The sequence below is a fragment of the Rattus norvegicus genome, chromosome 2, assembly GCF_036323735.1.
Source record: "Rattus norvegicus strain BN/NHsdMcwi chromosome 2, GRCr8, whole genome shotgun sequence".
Taxonomy (NCBI): domain Eukaryota; kingdom Metazoa; phylum Chordata; class Mammalia; order Rodentia; family Muridae; genus Rattus; species Rattus norvegicus.
The window spans coordinates 150,564,186-150,587,709 of NC_086020.1; the positions used below are offsets into that span (position 1 = coordinate 150,564,186).

The window sequence follows — 23,524 nt, forward strand, 5'->3', positions numbered from 1 at the left end:
CAAATTTCTCTCAAGCTACCCAGTCTTGGTATGGTACTTTGCTTTGAATTCTCTTGTAGTTTGAAACTGAACTATCCCTTTCGGGCTTTTTTTGTTTGTTTGTTTGTTTGTTTGAGTTGGCCCCTGTTTGTGGTGCTATTTTGCATGGAAGCTTTAAGAGGTAAAGCTTGACTGGTTGAAGTGAGTCACTAAGGTTTAAGAGTTTTGCCACTCCTGGTCCTGACCATTCATGCATTTTCTGCTTCCTGCCTGCTTCCAGGTGAACAAGGCACTGTAGGTTCCTACAGCAGGGCTGAGGCATCCTGCCATGTAGCCCAGTTGTGATGGACTAGTATTTTCTGAAACAGTAAAACAAAACAACCCTCTCCACCCATGGACTTCTGCTAGGAAATGTGCCACAGTGATGGCAGAAGCAACATTTCACCTCCACAGAGAACTAACACGTTCTGCACAGTTTCTCACATTTCCTGAGATGATCTAGCTTCCAAGTCTTCTCTTTCAGCACAAGTTCCACTGTCCTGAAAGTCTCCCTCTCCCTCCAGAGTGCTGGGACTAAAACATATACCATGCCCAGCTCACTCCCCTTCTTTTCTTTTGAGACAGGATGGCATAAAGCCCACAGAGTCACCGTATATATTAATGAATTTCATAGAGACATTGTGTAAAAAGTGTCTGGATTAGTGGTATACAGTGTTAATCTCAGCACACAGGTGAGTGTGAGTCTGAAACCATCTGGTTTACGGAGAGTGTTCCAGGCAAATCAGAGCTGCAGAGAGAATCCCTGTCTCAAAGCCTTTATAGCATGTAGCATGTAGCATGCTAGAAACTGCTCTTGTACTTGTTTCTTATTCTCCAGGCCTAGCAACTAAACCTTATTCTTTACAAAGGAAAGCGTGTGCCTTAAGAAACAGAAATAGCATTCCTGATTTGGCATAAAGTAGTTATAAGAAATAAATGTTTAATATTAAGAAAAAAGATTGAGAAATAATCTCCCACAGAGACTTGTCAAAGGCACAAAAAAAAAAAAACCTCTATAAAACAACAGCTTCGAGATTTATAGTGTTACTCATTTAAATTTTATTTAAGTGTAAGTTTACATTTTCTTCTCACGATAATTAAAGAAAAAAAAACAACAGTGAAATGACATTAAATCTTTATTTGTACAACTCAGGTATAATCACATACACACCACAAACTTGATCCCCTCATTAGTTGTCTGTGTGCCTTGATGCACCTGTGACAAAATCATATGTAAACCTAGGGCAAGAGTTAACAAGAAATCAAAATAGCTTCCCCAAAAGGGAGGGAGAGACAGGGAAATCAATAAATTAAAAACCATAGCTCTCATTTTATAAAAAAATAGTTTGGATAATCTTTATAAATCTTTCATGCTTACAAAAGCAAAAAAGTACATTTAAAATAGTTATTTTTTAACAGATTCATTTGTACAATACGGTTATAGTCAGAAAAACTCAAAGTTTTAGTAGTCTACATTTTCTTTGCATCTAATTCCACATACATTTTTACAAATTTACAATTCGAAGTGAGAATTAACTTCCAATAATGTTAAACGAGCTTGTTAGTACCTGGATAGTAAGCTTGGCCACACTTGATACACTGTACCAAAACATTAACTACAACTCAATGGCAGGCACTAACGCAATACTTGACAGCATGGTGACCACCATGGCTATTCCACTGCAGCTTAAAATATGCTTTGGTCAGTAAATTAACAGAAATCAAGTAATACAACCAAAAGGGTTGTTTCCTAGCCTTAAGTAAATTTTAATACATTGACAAGGCAAGGAAAAATATAATCAAACATACAAAGAAATCTGTGGTTTTCAACTATTTGGCATTTTAAATTAAAAATGTCTTAAAACGATATTTTACAGCCTACACACTGATTATCATAGCTTTCTCAGTAAAACTAAGCTACAGTTACCTTCTAGAATGTCCAGTAATGTTGGCATCAGTTGGTCCTTTTGCACTTCCATGAGGACGGTCCTTCATCCTGTAACTTTTTAAATTTTGGACCAAGAAAGAACCACCAACCAAATCCAATGAGAACACAGACAATGGATTCCACATAATAACCATCCAGAGCTGTAACGCACGAGCCGCCAAGCTTTTTGCAAAGCTATAAAAATAAAAGTATAACAAATAGTCTATAACTTTTTTTCTTATTGCTTGCCTTATAGAGACAGGGTCTCAGATGGCCGACGCTAGTTTCAGACTTGTACCTAAGGATAACCCTGAACTTCCGAGACTCTTCCTTCCACCTCTCAAGCGATGGGATTATAGGCGTACATCACAAAGCTTGTTTGTAGGTGTGAATCCCAGAGTTCTGTGAATGCTAGGTGAGCATTACATCAACTGAGTTATATTCACGGCCTATATTCTGTGACTTTAATATGGAAACATTCAATAATTAATGTTTCTAGTTTGTAATTAAGGAGATTAATCTAGTACATTTTGAGAAAATATTTCAATATTTCACTTATTTCAAATGGTAAGATATACTGAAGTTTGTTTCACTTTCTTTGGTTTAAGACAAGGTCTTGCTATGTGGCTCAGGCGTATCTGGAAAACACACTGACCTCAAATTCACAATTCTCCTGCCTCAGGCTCCCAAGTGCTGGGATTATAATCATATACGATTACCTGAGTGTGTTCATGAAACTTAATTTTTTCAATGCTACAAACAGGATTAAAAACAATTTTGAACACTTACTGCAAGTAATAGTTATGTTCAAAATGGACTTTTCATATTTTAAGTTGTGAAGCAATTTCCAAAGGATTTACTATAGAAGTAGGCAAAATTGTTTGGTTTTCCTGAGAAAGGGTCTCACTGTGTAGACAGGCTAGTCTGGCACTCCTTATGTAGACCAGGGTGACCTGGAGCTCATGGAGACCAACCTGCCTCTGCCTCAGCATATCTGGCCCAAGAGTAATTTTACTTTGAAGTAATTTGCCAATGAATCCTTCCCCATTCAGCTTTAGCTACAGGTGCTGTGTTTAAGGAGCCAGTGGAGTCCTTTTTTTAGCACTGTAAAAGTTAGCTATTATTTTTACATTTATACACAGTTCAGGGACTCTCAGTATGGGAGTATGTCTTCCTTTGCTGAGAACCTAGTCTTATTGATAATAATTGGTAGTTACTCTTAATTATGATAGAGCTAAAATGCATACATTTCTATACTAAAAACTATGGGTATATATGATTTTTAGACACAGTAATCATATCTTAAAACTTATTCACGGTAATCTAAAAGTAAAACTCACTTCGATAGCCTCAGGTGTCCGACAGTTCTGGTTTGAAGCTCCTACACACTCCTTCACTGTGAGGGGATCCACTAGCCAAAGCGCCACTGTAGAAGGCCAGTTTCCTCCCAGATTGGACACAGTATTTAAAAGGGTCATGTATGTTCCTCCAATAAGAGGATCACTGACCTTGGCATTGAAAGCCATTATTGACACATACATGCTGTACAGAGTGACCTGTGAGAAGAAAGAACATTAGAAAGTTGGAAGGAGATTTCCTTTTCTTTACTTTTTTTTTTTTTTTTTTTTTTTGGTGGGAAGAGTACTCAGGGCTAGGCATGGGAGTGTGGTTGCAGGGATGGGGTGGCGGGGTTGGGGGAACCAAACTTGAAGGCATAAACTTGAAAGTCTTGTTTTCTGACTTCTATGATCAGACTTATAAAACTGTGCTTAAATTAGGAACATCAAAATCGTAAAAATTAAAAATTAAATTTTTATAAGTTTTACTGAACTCAATTCAACAAACATTTGAATATACACTATAAGCAATACTTTGAGAACATGACAATGATGAAGGATGATAATAAGGATGAATTTTTAAAAATACTGCTATTCTCTTGAATATACTATATGCTGGAGAAACTAGGAATAAAGAACTAAGATAAAACATACTAGAAGTGCACACACTGTACCTCTAGGACAAAGGTAAAAGGTTCATTGTACCATATACAGTCAGAGAAAACTGAAGAGAAAGTAAGAGGTCAGGGGCACTGAAGGGTGCACATAGTAAAAAGAAAATACTTATGTGTTCTGTACCTAAATATGTTTATATATACATTTATATGTCTTCATTATAGATGCAAACACAATAAAACATGGATATATAGTTATATTTCTAAAAACAGTGATAAATGACATTGAAGAATATCATTTCAAAATTTATAATACAAACTAGAGAGAAAATAAAAAAACCTTAGGAGATAAAAACTGAGAGACAGAATGGAGACAGACATCTTTAATCCTAGTACCTAGGAGAAAGAGGCAGGAGGATTTCATGTTTAAGGCTGGTCTGAGATACTGTCTCAAAAATAACCAACGAAGGTGCAAAAAGTAATTAACCCTTCATTAGAAAGATAGAAATTATTTCCATGATAATATCTGTTTTAGCAGTGTTCTATGAGGTGTTTTTAAAAAAGGAATTCCAAATTGAAACCTGAGGCAGGAGAGAGCAGCTCGGTGCTGGAACAAAGTCACATTAGACTGAAGACATTAAAGTCCACAAAACTGAACAAGTGCCTTTCAAGGTAAGCGTTCTGATAACTTTAACACACAATTTCCCCAACTGGCAACGATTTTGGCCTGACCTACTCAGGTACACTCAGCACTCAGGACAGCTGTTTTCATGCATGACGTCAGAAGTGACAACACTGCTGCTGTATGTCCACTCCTCATATCCTCATGTCTATGAGGCCTTGAACCTTTTCTCCTTAAGGTCTGTGTGACTGCCTAAGCTTCTCTGACTATATATTGAGAAGTTCTCTAAGAAAAGCAAAAGCTAAAGAGATAAGCCTCTGGACTATAATAATATGGTCCACACATTTCTTTCCGTGGGTAGACAGTGAGGCAGTGACTGAACCAAGCACTCCTTTTTTTTTTTTTTAATTTATTTAATACTTAATAATAATTCTTTGGTTTCCGGGCAAACATCCCCTTCCCCCCTCCCCTTCCTTATGGGTGTTCCCCTCCCAACCCTCCCCCCATTGCCGCCCTCCCCCCAACAGTCTAGTTCACTGGGGGTTCAGTCTTAGCAGGACCCAGGGCTTCCCCTTCCACTGGTGTTCTTACTAGGATATTCATTGCTACCTATGAGGTCAGAGTCCAGGGTCAGTCCATGTATAGTCTTTAGGTAGTGGCTTAGTCCCTGGAAGCTCTGGTTCCAAGCACTCCTTTTTAATTTCTATTTTGTGCCTAGCATTAACTTTGCAAAAAAAAAATGTATTTGACGCACTGGCCTTAATAATTTTACAAACATATGGCTGGCTATATATGAACCACCAAAAAATTATCTTTTACTGATTGAGTGGTTTTGTTTGTTTTATTTTTTGAGACAGAGTCTTGCGTAGCCAGCCCAGGATAGCCTCCAATTCACTATTCAGCTAAGACTGCCCTTGAACTCCAGATCTTACTGCCTATACCTCTAAATTGTTAGGTTTTCATGTGTAATATTACCATACTTGGATTCTAAATTATTCAATTGTGTGGGGAAAAAACTGTTGAAACTGTTAATGTTTCAGCCAAAACCCAGAAGTTAATATATAGCTTACTTTCAAAAGATTTAAACTAGGTTCTATTAAAAAAATTGTGACTCTTTAATATATAATAGCAATTTTACAGTTGAATACCAAAACTTACAGCTTGGCCTCTGCCATTTACTTGAGCCATTTATATTTAGAATAAAAACCCTTTTCTGGAACAGCAACTTAAGTGAGGTTAAAGCACAGTAGAAATCCCTTTCTTTGCGGACTGCAAGCACATATAACACAGGAAGGGAAGCTAGTTTATCACACACTGCCAAAAAACCTCAGAGTAAGGTTTTTAATATAGCATCTACGCCGAAGATTACAACCTTAAATCCACTATCTCTCTCTCTATCTTAAAAAAGGACAATTAAACTAAAGAGAGAAAGTCTAAACCCGAGACACGTGCAGCTGCTTCCATGTATCGTCCCAGCATGGAAGGCTGCCATGAGGCAGGAAAATCAGCGTGAGTTTGAGCTACACAGTGAGTTCAAAATGAACAAAAATAAACAGAAACCCCTCCTCCCTCTACATCGAACAACAGACCAAGGTATGCTTAGTTAGTAGGAGTAAACTTAGTTGGAATAGATTTGTAAGTATAATAAACTCTTAATAAATGAGTGGTTTAAAGAAACAGTGGATAAACTCCCTTTTCATAACTAAAACTCACAAAGTTGAAAGACATTATTTGACAAGTTCACCATCACCATTACTTTATTGTCAAACTCATCTGAAAACCTTCCACTTGATTAAAGTACTTGTGAAAACTTTTCTTCCAGGACTAGAAGCTAGCTCGGTATTTAAGAAAGCCTGCTCTACCACCATGGGGACTTGAGTTCACATCCTCACCCATGAGTGAGTGAGGGCCTGTAACTCCAGCTTTTGGAGGGTCACCAGAGCTCACTGGCCTGCCAGTCTAGTGAAAATGGCAAACTTCCAGTTTACTAAGAAACCCTGTTTCAAGGCAGTAAGAAGAGTGATAGAGTAGGACAGCCAACATCCTGCTTCGGCCTTTACCTTTGTGCCCAAGGGCCCACATACTTACATAATCACGTGCATGTCTATCATGCATGCACAGACACGCCTTCATCTCACTCAGCACTTTCCCTCGGCTTACCTGATGTAAGGCATAGCTCAGCAGCACTATGATGTAGTAATATATAGGGAATCCTCCTTGATGCTCTACTTTAGGAGTCCACCAAACAAGGAGGGCGTACTCTAATCCAAGCAACAATCTGCAAAAAGAGAAACAATGAGTTGACATCCACTTTAGGTTAAAGAATAACCTGTATTAAAAATGGCTAGACCTAGACATGGTGTCACATGTCTTCAATCTCAGACTCAGGAGGCAGAGGCAAAAGAATCTCTGACGCTAGCCTGGTCTACACAGTAAGTTCCAGAACAACCAAAACTACATACTGAGACAATGCTTCTAAGTGACGATAACAAAACAAAAATACTGTCCCTCCCCCACCAACAAAAGGATGTGCTAGAAGATTATAAAGAGAAAAAATACACCCAAATGACACTGACACTGAAGATGTTCATGCCTCCCCGATTTCAGCTACACGCTCTACCCTGACATGCACCAAACTACACACAATGTATTACTTAGCAGGCTCTGTTGTTACCTGTAGGGCATGGCTTTGTAAAATATATTCAGAGGCTGGGGACCTGCCGTGTACTTGCTGATGAGGAGGGGCAGGATTATCTGCAGGGGGACCATTGGGACAGCCAGTAAGGCCAGGTGCTCCTTAGGCACTCCCTCTTCTACCAGTTTCAGGCCTGTCACCGCATCTGCTGCTGAAAAGCCAATCTGCAAAGGAAAGCGGAAGTGGCTGAGCTTCTGACACGTGAGTCGCCTTGTCAGAACACCTGCAAGTCCTGTAAACCTTCAACTTCCTGTAAACCCCTGTCAGTCACAAGTGCATAGCTGTCAAGTTATAGAAGGTATATTTTGCATTATGGTTTATTAACATTATATATTGAAAGCAATAGGAAATGCAATATTGGTACAATTGCAGATGATTTTAATTATAACTACATTTTCACTTTGAAGAAGTTAAATCCAGGCCTTTAACTGCAGTGTTTAGGAGGTGGCAGCAGCTGTGAGTTCCAGGCCATCCTGGTCTATATAGCGAGTAGCTATATATATATATATGGGCTATACTGTGAGACCCTGTCTGAAAAAAGTAAACAAAACAAAAGAGAAAAACACTTGGTTGAAATGGCATGCCTTTAATTTTAGCATTTAGGAGGCCGAGGCAGGCACTTCTCTGTAAATTCAAGGCTAGCCTGGTCTACACAATGAATTCTAGCATAGCCAGGACTATGTAGAGAGACGCTGTCTTCAAACAAAGAAACAAACAAAGTCAACCAACAAATACCAGCTCAATCCATTACAAGTTAAAAATTTTACTTATTGCTTTGTGTATCATACATTTATCAGTCTCTGATTAACTATAAACAAATTTGATTCAAATGAAGAATCACAGTCACATATTTTGTCACATATTCTATTTTTATAAATTAGAATAAAAATTTCTTAGCATATCTAACACTTCAAAACCAATTTTAAAGTAACCAAAGTATGCTAGAAAGGCGATGAATACCTTTTTGGCCTAGCAGTCAGGAGGCAGAGGCAGATGAATCTCTTTAAGTTAGTGGGCAGCCTGGTCTGTACAGAGCTAGTTCCAGGGCAGCCAGGGCCACACAGAGAAACCCTAGCTTAAAAAAAAAAAAAAGGTAGAAGAACAAAAAGGATAATTAATTACAGTAATTCTTTAAAACATCAGAAAAGAATAAGAATGATAAAAGCAGCAGGCAAAGTCTGAGATAAGACAGTCTCAAGGATCTCCTTAGTTTCAGAAGGAAAAACAGTAAGTTCCAAAGTATTAATAAAGTAACCAAAATATAAAAAACAACAGGGGATAACACAATTGTGTGGATCCTATATAATTCCCTGAAGACAGTAAGCTATTCAGTGATATTCCTACCAAGTTATGTATAAACTGAATATAACATAATCTAAATTGAAATGTAAACAGGAGGTCATTCTATAGAAATCTGGTCTTTAGTTTTTGTTTGGTGGGGTTGGTTTATTTGGCTTCTTTTGTTTTCAAACAGAGTCTTTCTTGAAGCACAGGCTGGCCTGGAACTGTGTAACCCAGTATGGTCTCATAGACATGGAAGTCATAGCAATCCTTTTGCCTCAACCTCCTGGATGCTGAGGTTAGACAAGTGAGCCCCTATGTCTCCTTCTAAACAGGTCTGTAACTCAATCTCAAAGTTGTAGTCAAACTTTAACCTACACATGCTGAAGAGGATCTGGAATTGGATCACAGCCAGGAAGCATGGAATGAGAAAGACCATTTTTTGAACAATGGGTAAAACTAAGACATAAGCTATGGTAGTGTGGTGACTGAAAATGTCCCCACAGGCTCTTAAGGATTGCCACTGTTGCAGGGGGTGGCCTTGTAGGAGTAGGTGGCCTTTTTGGAGGATTTTATCACTTGGGGTAGGCTTTGAGGTTCCAAATGCTCAAGGCAGGACCAGTGTATCTCTTCTGCTTCCTGCAGAACAAGATGTAGAACTCTTAGCTCCTTCTTTAGCACTATGTCTCCCTGCAAGCACCATGCTTTTTGCCATGACAAAGCATTAAACCTCTGGACGTTGAGTCAGCCCCAATTAAGTGCTTTCTTTTATAAGAGTTGTAGTCATGGCATCTCGTCACAGCAGTGGAAGACCTAACTATGACAGTTAGGCAACTACCTTAATTTAAAAGGTTTTAATTATTCACTGAACTATATTGAATTTGTTTTGTTTGTTTTCTGAGACAGGGTTTTATGCTGCCAAGGAACTCAACTATGAAGCTGAGGATGATCTTGAACTCCTTCTGACCTCAATTACAAATGTGTTCCACTACCAACTGTGAGCTACCATTTTTCTTAAATGATGTTTTGTTCTCAGGAAATACACACTTAAGTTATATAGGAAAGCTTGTGATATGCAACACTTACCCTGGAATGAGCGCGCGCACACACACGCACACACACACACACACACACACATATTTAGGGGCTGGATGGCTCAACCATTAAAAGTGCTTACTGTTCTTCCAGAGGACTCGAGTTCATTCCCAGCATCCATATTATGCAGTTCAGAACTGCCTGTAGCATCAGCTCCAAGGGATCTGATGTCCTCTTTCTGGTCCCTGTGTTCTCCATATGAACAGACATACACACATACACATAAGTTTTCCTTTCAGGTCTCAGATCTATATGATCTCTCCATTCACAGATAGCTATCTAAGTCTTCAGTTCAATCCATCAATTTCCTACTGTTGAGTGAGCCTCAAGTCCAGTTAGATAGCTGTCTGTTACCAACTAAAGAAAAGTGTCACTATTGCACATTGTAGATACCTTGCCAGTCTAGTTTCTGTGGTGGTTCATATGCTTCACAGGCTTTACAAAGAGGTAAGTCAGTGATAACCCCTCTCCCTTGGCAGCGTCCACAGCCCTGTTTGATACTGTGAAAGCCAGTCTTCAGTGAGGCTTCTGGGTCAGTTTCTGTGCAGGGTGTTTTCTTTCTTTTGTTGTTGTTGTTTTGTTTTCCTGGCATGACGCTCACCTGGCTGACGTAGAACTCCCTGTGTAGACCAACTAGCCTCAAACTCACAAATATCTGCATGGGCTGGGATTAAAGGCTTGTACCACTCTTCCCAGATGTGCTGGACTGTCAACAATGTCAACCGAATTCAGGGTAAGAGGATTCTTTCCCTTTCCATGTCATGTTACTTTTCCCTCCTGTCCTTGGTTCCAACTTCCTCACTCCCAACACTGTGAGTTGATTGTTTCACATCTTTGAAAACACATAAACTTAACTGTATTTCTGTTAAATCTGCAGTGGCACCTTGTTATATTTATAATTTGCATTTGCCAGATTGTTAAGGAAGTGGAACATCTTTCATGTTCTTACTGGCTGTTTGAATATTCAAAGTTGCATTTTGTCTTTAAATTTGTAAAAAGGAAAATATATTTATATGTATATGTGTGTGTATACACATGCACCCCCACACTCCCACACAGTCTTCACCTCTTTCTTCCTTCTCTTCCTCCTCCCCCTCCCATCCCCTCCTTGTCCTCTTCTTCTTCTTTGTGGAGGGGAGGTCATAAGGATAGTGGGGCAGATCTGGGAGGACTGGAAAATGACTGTGATCATGGTGAATTTTGTGAAATTCCTCATAATCAATGAAATATTTTTTTTTTAAAAAAAAAGGAACTCCTAAGACTGTTACAGGTCAAAGTAGAGAGACAGGTCTCTATGCTCTACCTCGTTGTTCCAACAGAGTTAAAAAAAAAAAAAAAAGAAAGAAACCTGGCTAGAAGTATATACTATGTAATTCTTATTCCTGAATTACTTATCAGTATACTAGTAATAAGCATACATATTCACAAAAATTACTCCTATTCATAATAAACCACAATAATCTAAATAACTCTGAAAAATAAATACAGGTATATTCATAAAATGGAATTTAGAGTAATGAGATGAACAAACGGTCACTATAAATAACATCCTAAATTAAACAGGGAAGAAATCATAGTCCTAACTAACTAACACTTGGGAGATGGAGGTAGGGAGTTCAAGAGTTCAGAATTCAGCTTGTAAGAAAGCTGACTGCTAAAAGCCTGGCTTCTCCTCTAGGATTCAGTTCCCAGCACCCACATGGCAACTCACAACCATTTGTAAATTCAGTTCTAGAGGATCCAACATCCTCTTCTTGCCTCCAAAAGTGTGGCATACATGTGGTACACAGGCATGCATGTAGGCAAAACATACACATACATAAAATAAAAATAAGTCTTTTAAACAATATTCAGTGTCATCAGTAGCTACACGCTAAGTTCAAAGACAGCCCCTGAGCTAAGTAATGTCTCCTTAAAACCTACAGCAGCTTGTTTTAGAGGCGTAGATCTCCAGTCCCAGCATTTGGGGGACGAGGCAGGTGGATTTCTGTGAGTTTGAGGCCAGTCTGGTCTTCACAGAGAGTTCCAGGACAGCAAGGACTACAAACTTAGATGTTGTTTAAAAAAAAAAAAAAAAAAAAAAAAAGCAAACACACATACTATTACTATTAGTGTAATAGTACTTAATGCAACATACTTAAAAATATTGAATGATGCAGAAATTGGGAGTAAGACAAAATAACTTTAAAATTATATACAGTATAATTCAATTCTATTTTTAAACTATGTATAAACATATGAAACATGCATATACAGATACATGACATGCAAAAATATGAGAGAAAAGGAAGGACCTCAAAAAGAATAAAGTACCACTTCGAAGGCAAAGAGGCAGCAAGATCTCTGAGTTCAGGGCCAGCCTAGTCTATATGTTGAGTTCTAGACAAAAAAGGGCTTGTCTAGTTTAGATAGTGAGACTGTATCTAAAAAATAATACAAAACAAAGAAACATGCTAAAAAAAAATTGCTCATTTCTAAATGACGTGACTGAATATTATCTTCCATGAACCCGCCTTCTAACTTTACTTTTCCATTATTAAAGAGAAGTTCTTATTACAAGTAAAACAATGAGGTCTTTCATAAGACAAGCTGTAGAGTGTTCACATAGATAGATTCAAAAGAAAACACTGTAAAAGTTTAGATGTTGGGAATAGGCGACAGCCTATTATGACAAAATATACTTGCTTACCTTTCTTGTTTTGTGATTTTTTTTGTTTGTTTTTCCAAGACAGTGTGTTACTCTCTGTAGCCTTGGCTGTCCTGGAAATTGCTCTGTAGACATGCTGGCCTCAAACTCACAGAGATCTGCCAAGCTTGCTTCTGCCTCCCAAGGGATTAAAGGTATGTGCTACCACCACCCAACTAAACAAAGGCATCTTAATGAAGAATATAAGTCACCAGTAATCTCATTTGTCTTATGACTGATTTCCTCTCAGTATTTAAAAAAAAAATTCGATAGGTTGTTCAATAGTGTAAATACTCATACACTTCTTCACCTTTGTAAGGCACGTTCTTATACCTGTGATAAGGACATGCTCCTTACAGCAGTAGAAATATTCACGGCGATCATTTCATTTCAACCATTACTATTCCTAACAGTATCTTCACACTGGACAACTCTTCGAAATTCTCAGACATAAGACTTAGAAGTGATATTTGATATCATCACTTTTAAAATATATTTAGTAGGCAGGAAATAATTGCTTTGCATTGCTAAATTCTATGGTGTAGAAAAGGACTTATGGAAAGACATTAAAAGTATTTCATGATAAAGTTGTTTAAAAATCTCTTACCTTTGAAGTTAGAATCAGAAGGCAAAACGCCAGAACTGCTGGCATTTTTATAATTGAGAAGAGCAGCTTGTATGTGTCTGTGATCCCTTGTGTCTCTTCTTTTACTACTGACGCTTCTCTGGTCTCTTTTTTCAGAAGGGCTACTAATGTTGTTGTTATTAAAAATACAGTTCCCCAGAAAAATAGAAAATCTGAAATTAAGAGTGTTTTAGTTTATAATTAATTTCTGAAAATTAACTTCATTGATACTAAATAAAACACAACTGCTCTTAACCTAAGATTCTTTAATTTTTTTTTTTTAAGTTTTATGCAATACACTTTAGGTTTGAGTGAGGCACAACAGATGAAGGAAACAGTCCTGGCTCTGTTAAGCATAGAGACTCAAAATTGCCTGAAACATGTCCCAGTGGGGTTTGGAGGCTCCAGATGTAATTGCATTGTGTATGCCTATCTTGTCACTTTATATAGAGAAAGAAGTAGGTAGGGGAAGGAAATGATTTTCATTAATTATACTTGCATACCCAAGCATTTCTTGTGCTAGATTATGCTAATTCAGATGATAAAGAATGCATGGTTGAACCAAGCATGGCAGTGCGCACCTGAAACCCCAGCACTCAGGAAACTGAGACAAGAGTGTTTCAAGGCTAGCCTGAGCTACAAAACTAATTCAAGGCCAGTCTAAAACACAAAGTAAGAATCTGACTCAAAAAAAGAGTTTAATGCTAACCTTGGGTATATATAGCCCTGCTTTAATATAAAGCTAAATACCCCTTCCCATATCAATCACATACTTATTTGTATCAGATTTGCCCCAGTCCCTTAAGTGTGTGTGTGAGAGTGCAGACGCAAGTTTATGTAGAGGTCAAAGAACAACTTTGGGAAGTCTGCCTCTACTGTGGGTTCTGTGATGGCCCACAGATGGCCAGGCTTGCAATGGAAGTACCCACTGAGCTTTATTGCCAGCTATTTCATTTTCTATTTCTAAACATCTTAGCATGTTTAACATTTAACATTAACCTCCTAGGAGTATCTGTAAATGACAAATGAATACAGGGTACACTGTCTGTATCGTTTCACTGAAGGAGCTTTAATAGATGCATGGTGGGAGAGAATAATGACCTAGAAGAATCTTCATCACAGCTAGAAGGGACAGTGACAGAGCACATGCCATACAATATAAATGTTTACAGCATTTTTACACATGTCCTCTCTGTAATATACACTATATAATAAACTTCTACATGCTGTTTGAGCTCACTGAGAAACTGACTTTAGAGTTGCCCATTCTCCTTCATTCAGACCTAAACGCATTTGTCTCAAAGTGTTCCCAGTACTCACAACCTGGTGGCCTATAACTCTGGCCTCCAAAGACACTTGTACTCACATACATATACTCACCCACCCCACATACACCATTAGAAATAATAAAAATGAATCTTAATGAGACAAATGATGATTTTTTTTAGAGAGCTTCACTTTACCAGTATTTTCATTAAGAAAGCCTTTGTTGGTGGTTTATAAGGGCTGCCAGCAGAAAGTCCAATTAAAAGTCTTTTAGTAAGAGTTGAATGAAAGGTAAAGATGCTCCAGTTATATTTTAGGAGCTTCCTTTCTCTAAAAAAAAAAAAAAGCAAGGAAAAACTATTTGCTTAGTACATCTTAAAGATTTTAATGGAAAGAAATCTCCATCTAGAATTTAAATTCCTTTATTCCATTGCCAACAGAAAGATGTTAATGAATTAAACAAGATTCTGCAATATGCACAGGTAAAACTATTCTGATTTCTTTGTTCTTTACGGGAAAAAGAACAGCATGGTCAATAGGAAATAGTCACAATGGGACACTCACAGAGCCAGAATTTGAAGAGTCTGCACCTCACATCTACAGCGAGAGAAAAGTCAACAGCTCAGAAAGAAAGGCTTAGTCACTGCTACAAGCATAATCATTAAACACACTGACCATTTGCCTATTGTTTAATAACATCACTTCCGTAGCACAGTCTGCCAATCACTACGTATATATGCCATTAGCTCCATAACATGACTGTCTGTATACTGATGCAAGACCAAGATGGCAAAGCTCACGTCAAACTTTCACAAGCATGAGTTTTGACTACAGATTCTGAAGTGCCTATAAAAATGTGCCTAATGTACCCAGGAAGGCAGAAATTAACAACATGTAGCAATTCACTACTGATGAATAAAAGTATAAAGGCTAGTCAAATGGTGGTGCACACACCTTTAATCCCAGCACTAGGGAGTTAGAGGCAGGCTGGATCTCTGAGTTTCATTCAGGTCAGCCTGAACTACAGAGCAAGTTCTAGTATAGCAAGTATCATGCAGAAAAACGCTGTCTCAGAAACATACAAACACACACACACATAAACACATAAACACACACACACACACACACACACACACACACACACACACACACACACACACTTTTGCAAAGGCTAGCACCATAATGTTCCTTATAATCGCAAGAGAAAAGCAGTCCAACTCATTTCAAGTGAGTTTCAAACTCAAGGTTGAGAGCCTTGGGAAAGGTACTTTCTTCATGAGCCTGACTACCTGAGTTCAACCTCTGGCACCCATATAAAGGTAAGAGAACGGACTCTAAAGAGTCGTCTTCTGATCTCTCCACAGGCACACATAGATAGAGGTGCATATACACAAATAAATATCAATATTAAATTATGCATTTTCATATATAGTGCCATTATAGAGCTCATAGTTAAGAGTGGCTGGTACTTCATGCTACAGACATTCTCCAATATCAATCTTATAGGGAAATCACTTAGTAGGAAGTATTGGGATCGGGCATGGTAGCACACACCTTTAATCTCAACATGTGGGAGGCTGAGGCAGAGGCAGAGGCAGAGGCAGAGGCAGAGGCAGAGGCAGAGGCAGGTGGGTCTTTCTTAATTTGAGGCCAGCTTGGTCTACATAGCAACTTCCAGACTACCTATAGCTGCACAAAACTTGTCTCAAAAACTAAAACACATCAGGTTCCAATATTTCTTTATAATACATATTACTCTGTAAAACTATGAAAAGTAACTAAAATGAAAAACAGCAAGAACACCAAGCATAGAGAATGAGTTATACCCTGGGGGTTAGTACAAACATAAGACACATAAGCAGTTGCACATGGTGGTGTACACCTGTAATCCCAGCACTAGAGAGGTTAGTGGAGGAGGACTGAGAATGTAGGGCTAGCCTGGCCCACAGACTAACACTTTGCCCCAATCAAAACATGCCTATCTGTGCTAGAAAATACTGTAGCAGTACCTTTCAAAACTGAAAGTGGACTTGCAGAGTTTTAGCATTTATCTCAGGAATCAAGACTCCTTTTCAGTCAGGAAAAGCCCCAAATTGGAAAGTACAGAGAATCCTCCAATGGATGTGTGATGAAATACTTGCTTAATAAATGAAATATTTCATATTACTATAAAAGAACAGAGAACAGTGAGGTGGTCCAGCAGATGAGAGTACTTGCCACACAAACATGGAACCCTGAGTTTCATCCCATGATCCTTCTGTGGAAGTAGAGAACCAATTCCTGAAAGTTGTCCTCTGATCCACATGCATACGGTGGCACAAGTGCCCGAACAAATTACTAAATAAATGCTGACAAGGAACAGATCATGCTAATGCCTGCAGCCACTAGAATGCAATGATGGCTCCTTCTGACTGAAGAGGGCCATTTTCCAAAGGAAATATACTGCACAATCTCATCTAGGAAGCGATTCTCATGTAACAGTCATAAAATCAAAAGCAAGCCCAGTTCGTAGCTAACACTTGTCCCAGCATTTGGAAGACTGAGGCAGAAGGACCATTACAAGTTCAAGTTTAGCTGGGGTTATGTAATGGTTCAAGGATGCTCAGGAAGGCATGCTACAAAGTGAGGCTGTCTCACTCACTTTTTCCTTCCATTAAAGGAAGGAAGGAAGGAAGGAAGATCAGATTAAGGATAAGAAGGCATGCGTGACAATACAAAGGAATCCTAAGGCGAACTAAACAGTCAGCTATGGTTATCATGCCAGTTACAAAGGGCTATATATACAAGGAGTAAAACTGCATGGAAACATACACACACACACACACATAAATCACATATATGCCTATCCATGGTTAACTAGTGATATCTGAATAAAGTCTATAGCTTATATCCACATTTCTGGTTATCTATGTGCAGGTACATGTATGTATGTATGTATGTATGTATGTATGTATGTATGTATGTATGTGGTAGTCCGAACTTGTGGAAGTCAGCTTTCTTCCTCCATCATGTGGGTCAGAGACTGAAACTCAGGTCTTCAATCATCCTTAGGCACTGAGTCATCTTGCCATCTTGGTTCACTTATATATTAAGGCAGTATTTTAATATTATACTATTCATATGTATGATGCTGACAAGTGAAAGCGTTCACCAGACTCCTCTCTGAACATTTCTTTGCAACTTCCTATGAGTTTATGAGTACTTTAAGTTTTAAAAAGCCAGGCCTGGGGCTGGACACACAGACACACCTCTCTCTCTCTCTCTCTCTCTCTCTCTCTCTCTCTCTCTCTCTCTCTCTCACACACACACACACACACACACACACACACACACTAATTTAAAAACACATGAAACTTAAAATATATAAAAGTATTGGCCACATGTGGTGCACACCTTTAATCCATGTATTTGGGAAGCAATCTTGTGAGTTTGAAGCCAGCCTGGTCTACACAGTGAACTGCAGGTCAAGCAGAACTACAGAGAAAAAGAAAGGGCAAGAGGGAGGAAGAGAAGGAGGGAAGGAAAGGAGAGAACTTATCAAAATTAAAAACATAGCAAGACAAACTTTGAAGACCGAGCTAGGAGTAAGAAATAAAACTTTCAAAACCAAAACAACTTAAGATGCTCAAAAAGAAATTGAAATTTTTTAGGCATACTGAAATTACCTCTTTTGTTGAGTTAATTAATTACTACTTACATTGCAACCAGTGGGAACAGTGAAAACAATGAAGAGAAAAAATTAAATTTAATAAATGCCTGTGTAAGACATACATGATTGTGTCCAAAAGGGTAAGTTTAAAATGAGGAGTGTCAGGTTTTGTGTTTTTAATTCTTTAGGAACAAAATGGTCATCTTTATTTTGTTGACTAAAATAGTTCCCATGAACACACTAAAAGTGAAAATAAGACACTTCTTTTAATAAGTGAGGTCCTACAATTCGCTCATTGGCAAATTTACAAGCTAGTAGTAAAGTGCTAGAACTCAGTTGCATGGTATACTTTAACCACAGGAGGTCCTGGGTTCAATCCCCAGCATCCCCTAAATCCAAAGTAAATTTCAGAATATACTTGAAATAAATTATGTTTTAAGTATACAGTGTGCTGTATAGAGGGGCCTTTCATACAAAGCATTTCTCAGATACTACTTGGTAAAGAGCAGCCAGTGCCCTTTCCCCTTTGCTTTGTGTTAAAAACAACAACAACAACAACAAGACAAAACAACAACAAGACAAAAAACCCCATACCTTTACAACCTTCTTTCTGAGGAGTGGGTCTCTGGTTTTTAATTGTCCTTGATTCTACTGCTTTATTTGCTACCAGCATTTGAGGATAAATTCTAACTTTTTATATTTGCCTAATTGAAAGACTCACCATGCTCATTACCTGGTCTCTTTAGAAGCAAAAAGGGGAATAAATTCAAAGGGTTCATATTATTCACGTTGAACATTACTTACCTAAAAAGTTCAATTTTCTCATGTGCATGTGGGTGTGTCTTTTGAATATATGGAATGTGTGTGCAGGTACCTATAGAGACCGAATGAAGCTGCTGGATTCCCTGAGCTGGAGTTAAAGGCAGTTAATTAGTGTCTTCTGGAAGAGTAGTAAACAATGGAGCTATTGACCTATCTCTCTAGCGCCTCCCTAAAAGTTGACAATTTCTTAAAAGTTATTTTAATGATGTGTAAGGTTGAGTGGGTATATGTATGTTTGTGCAGGGACCTAGGACAGCCACAGACACCAGGTCTTCAGAAGCTGGAATTACAAGTGTTTGTGGACAATCCAACATAGGGACTCAGAATGAAACTTTATTACTTTGCAAGAGCAGTACTGGACCCTTAACTTTTGACCCATCTCTCAGGCACAAAAGTTCAGTTTCAAGGTTAAAAACAAAGACAAAAAATAAAATCCCATGTTTTTAATTTTCTAGGATAAACTTTACTCTTAAAATGTTAAACCATAAACTTGAATTTTTGGTATAGTTGAGTGAATTTTTAGCAGATGCCTAATTTCAAATTACTACCATAAATTCCATTTTTAATCCCTAGTAGTACAAAAAGCTTTACCACTCTCATTGATCACCTAACTTCTCTACACATAACTGAACAAAAGGTACTATCTTGTTTATTACTGTTCTTATTGTGTTTGTGCACAGGTACAGGCACACACGTCACAGAGTACACGTGAAGGCCAGAGGAAAACTTTTGGGAGTTGGTTCTCTCCTCCACTGTGGGTTCCAGAATTGAAATAAGGTTGTAGGCTTGAGGTGCGAGCACTTTTCATGTGCTGAGCTATCTCCCAGTGCAATACTTTAAGCCTAACATGAGTGCTAAAGGATGCATTTCAGTCAATATTAGAAAACAAAAAAATAACTTACCTATTTAGTAATGAACCAATCAGACTTCCTTAAATTCTAAAAAGCATTTGTTACACAAAATGTTAATGAGTACTACAAGACAAATTTATTACTAAAGAGAAATTGGTCTGCTTCCTTCCTTGTTAAAAATGATTATCTTATATGTAGTACTTTACTAGTACATATATGATTTAGATCCTTTTTTTCCCCACAGAAATATACCTTTTTTTCCTCTGATTGACTCCTATATATGCATTCTTATTTTAAAACAAATTTAAAAGTCACATAGGGGCTGGAAATATGGCTGTTCTTCCAGAGGACCCATGTTTAGTCCCCAAAACCCACAGTGGCTCAGCCTAGGCCAGTTAAAAGATTAAAACTTTAACCTATTATTTCTAAGAATCAGGCATTCTAAAAGTGGGTGATGCTTTCAGATTCTTGGGAATCACAATGTTATATTTGTCCCATTGCGGGAGGAGAGGGGGAAAGTCTCATCCAATCAGCATATAGTTAGATCTTAAGGTTTTCCTTGAGGCTTTCCTAACTTACCAACTAGAGGCAAAATATCAGATTAAAAGCTACAAACACCTAACTCCAAGTCCATCTATCTTCAAGTAGCCTCTTGGCAGCAGTCTTCTCATTACAGAAAAGGAAGAAACAGATAAACCATCCTCCTCTCCTGGCCATTACTTATCCCTTGCTGTTTAAGGGTCTCTGTCTCTGGAGGTTCTTGGAAAACAAATGGAATAAGAAAAAGTTCAGAACTGTTATGAAGCTATCAAAAAGCCAGTCAATATAATTAAGGTTTGGTTTCCTCTCATCCCATCATTCCTGTTCTCAATTTGCTGTCTAGTGCTGCTTTCTAAATGTCCAAACTGTTCCTCAGTATAGCCCTTCTGTAGTGTCTGTAACTAATTACACAACTACAATGTTTTTAAAAGGTTTGCTTACTTTCACGTGTATTAGTATTTTGCTTGAAATTAAGTAAATGCACTGCATTCCCACTGTCTGTGGAGGCCAGAAGAGGGTACTAAATTCCCTAAAACTATAGTCACAGAGGGTTGTAAGACACCATGTAGGTGCTGGGAACCAAACTTAAGACCTCTGCAAGACCACCAAGACCCCTTATCAGTAGAGCCATCTCTCAAGCCCTTGGCTGTTTTCTTCATTTCAAGTTAAGGTTTCCAATACACAGATTTTCTAGATAGTGTTTTTATCTCCTCTTTAACTATCTAGGCAATGATATTTTCTTCTTACAACTCCACATTCTTTAAATTCTTCAAAACCACTAGGTAGTTAAACTGGACATCGTGTTGTGCATAATTAACTATGTGGATCTTTAGGGAATGGAAGTCTAAGACCAGTCTAGACTCCTGTTGAAAAAAAAAAGGTCAATAACAGATTCCTAGCACTAAGCGAGGAAAAAAGTAAAAACGCCCACTGGTTAACGGGATTGGGACTTAGCACAGTATAAGTTTTATGTAAAAACTTTTATGTAAAAGTACTAGGTTCATTTCCCAGAACCAGGAACACACAAACAGAAACAGAATATACAGAAACTAGTTATGTTATTACCAAATTACAGAAACCTCAAAACTGGCAATGTAGTATGTTTAAGCATTATAATTAAGATCTCTTTTAACTCAAAATATTTTAAACTCAATCAGAAGTCCACTACAGATAGAAAAAAATTAAAGTGAGCTATTTTAGAATCTTCTGGAGAACAAATTCCAGTTATACCAAAATAAATAAAAGAAATAAGAAAAAAAAATCACACCAGCTCATATAAAGGTTCAACCAATAATAGTCAACTGTTATCTCTACCAGTAGAGATGGTCAATGGCAAGCTGTTCTGGGCCTCTGCAATGTTCTTGTCTACTGTCCCTAATTGGCACAGGTGGTCTTTATTTGCAGGAGGCTCTCAGAATCCTGTCATTCAGCCACTTCCAGAATGCTTATATTAACAACCCTTCCCATTGAGCAGATGGGTAAATGGGGACTACTTGTTAAATAAAGGTGGGAAAAGAATTGGAAAGCAAGAAACTAGAAGTCTCAATTCACCAAAACACAAAAGAAAAATGTGAACCATGTGACTCACATTTTTAAAATGTATACTTATGTGTCAGGCAAATGCCCATGGATCTTTAACTCAGAATTTTGTTATTCTATTGGCTGCTTCTCCCGATTCACTAAAGAGTACTGCTCAATATGACTGTGTTAATGTCATGGGCTGGCATGAGGTATTCTTGAGAGAAGAACACTTTAATAAAAGAGAAAACATCCTTAGGTAAAATTTAAAAAGCCAGCTGCAGGGGCACATGCTTGAATACCAGCACGCAGGAGGGTGAAGCAGGATTGAGTCTCAACTTGGATATATAGAGCCTTTTACAAATCCTGTAAAGAAAATTCAGAAATAATCCAAAAGCAGAAGGACAAATGTCACATAGTTTCTCTCCTACAAAGAATCTAGAAGGAAAAATGTGTGTGTGTGTGTGTGTGTGTGTGTGTGTGTGTGTGTGTGTGAACTATTTAAAGGAAGAGGGAGGTGGGGAGAATAAGGCTGTGTTATGGAAGTGATTGTGAGCAGCGTAGGAAAATCTCATAATGGAATCCAATATTGTGTTAATTTGAAAAGGGAATGAAGTAAAACATCTTGTGCATCATTAAAAGTAAACAAATACATGCAAGCAAATGAGAGTTCCCATCTAATGTTTCGTCAAAAGCATAAAATAAACCTAACAGTATAATAGTTCAAGTACACTACCTGAAAGGGTAACGATTCCCCTGGGTTGAGGCTGAAACCGCAAATATTTGTTACAAAAGTCAGCAGATTCAAGAGCCAAAAACAAAACATTGCCCAAAAAGTAGCCTGCTGTTTGGCCCACAGAATTGCATGTCGAAGCATAGCCCACGTTTTCCCGGGATAACATAGTTAATGCCCAACCGTCCACAGCGATGTCCTGTGTGGCGGCCAGGAATTCAAACAAAAAGAAAGTCACAGTGAGAGCAACTACATCCGGTGTTCTGCCATCAATATTTCCAAGCAAACGGTCCACTTGAGTGGATAAATAAATCATGAAGATTCCTAGTATATACTGAGTAGGGACAAGCCAGGACTTGCGACGACCGAAGTTCTTAAAGTAGACGGCATCAACCAAGGGAGCCCAGAGCAGCTTAAGACTGAATGGCCAGAAGACAAAACTGAAGAAAGCTTGATCTGTATAGCTAACATTTTTGCTCTGCAAAATGAGGGGTATGCTCCCCGCCAGGCCTAAGGGAATGCCCTGAAGCACGTAAAGAAAGAGTAGTAACAAAATGCTACTTAGTTCGGCTCTATAGCTCCTCTTGGCTTTTGGGAAGTCACCAGGGCCGACATCCCCAAGAAGAACTTCCCGGTCCCCTTCCCCGCCCACCGAGTCTTGGTGATTGTCATCCCAGCCGCCCGGTGGCAGGGGGCCACTCTTCATATCCAGAGCGTGACCGAACATGCCTGACCGCCGCTGCCGACTGTTGTCCTTGTGGGAGATGGTCGGTGACATATCAGTGACAACGCAGAGCCCGGTGTGTGGAGGCCTGAGCTGGATATGTCTAGTTCCAAGTCCAAGACAGCCTCTCTGAACCAGGGTCACGGTGGTTCAACGCCGGGAGGGCGGACGCGGAGAGACTAGTCGATGTTTTGCAGCAGGGAGCCAGATCCCCGGCCGGTGGCCCAGGCGAAGCCTGGGTCGCTGCCCACAGGAGCGATTTCAGGGAGCCGGGAAGAGCTCCCCGTGCAGCCGCGCGGGGCTCGAGGGTGGCGGAGCGTGCCGTGGCGCTGCGATGGAGTCTGGCTCGTAACTGCGGCAAGTCTCGAACGCCCGCCTGCCCACCTGCCACTAGATCTCCGCTGATACTGCAGCGGGTACTCTCAGCAGACACCAAAGGTAAAGGATAACTTCCTGCCTCGCGCTTCGGGAAGTGGTTCCCTGCCAAAATGGGTTCCTCCCGACGAAGCTAGCGAATCAGA

General features: G+C 38.8%; 1 protein-coding gene across 5 annotated transcripts; it reads right to left on the bottom strand.

Annotated features, from left to right (window-relative positions):
- Positions 1-1,141: 1,141 nt before the first annotated feature.
- On the bottom strand, positions 1,142-23,515 carry Slc33a1 (solute carrier family 33 member 1). Of its 5 annotated transcripts, none has more exon segments than NM_022252.2 (7): positions 1,142-1,257; positions 1,946-2,140; positions 3,286-3,501; positions 6,679-6,796; positions 7,193-7,377; positions 12,883-13,073; positions 22,283-23,231. In NM_022252.2, coding segments are annotated over 6 exon segments (1,653 nt in total). In that variant the 5' UTR covers positions 23,058-23,231; the 3' UTR covers positions 1,142-1,257; positions 1,946-1,972.
- Positions 23,516-23,524: the final 9 nt, after the last annotated feature.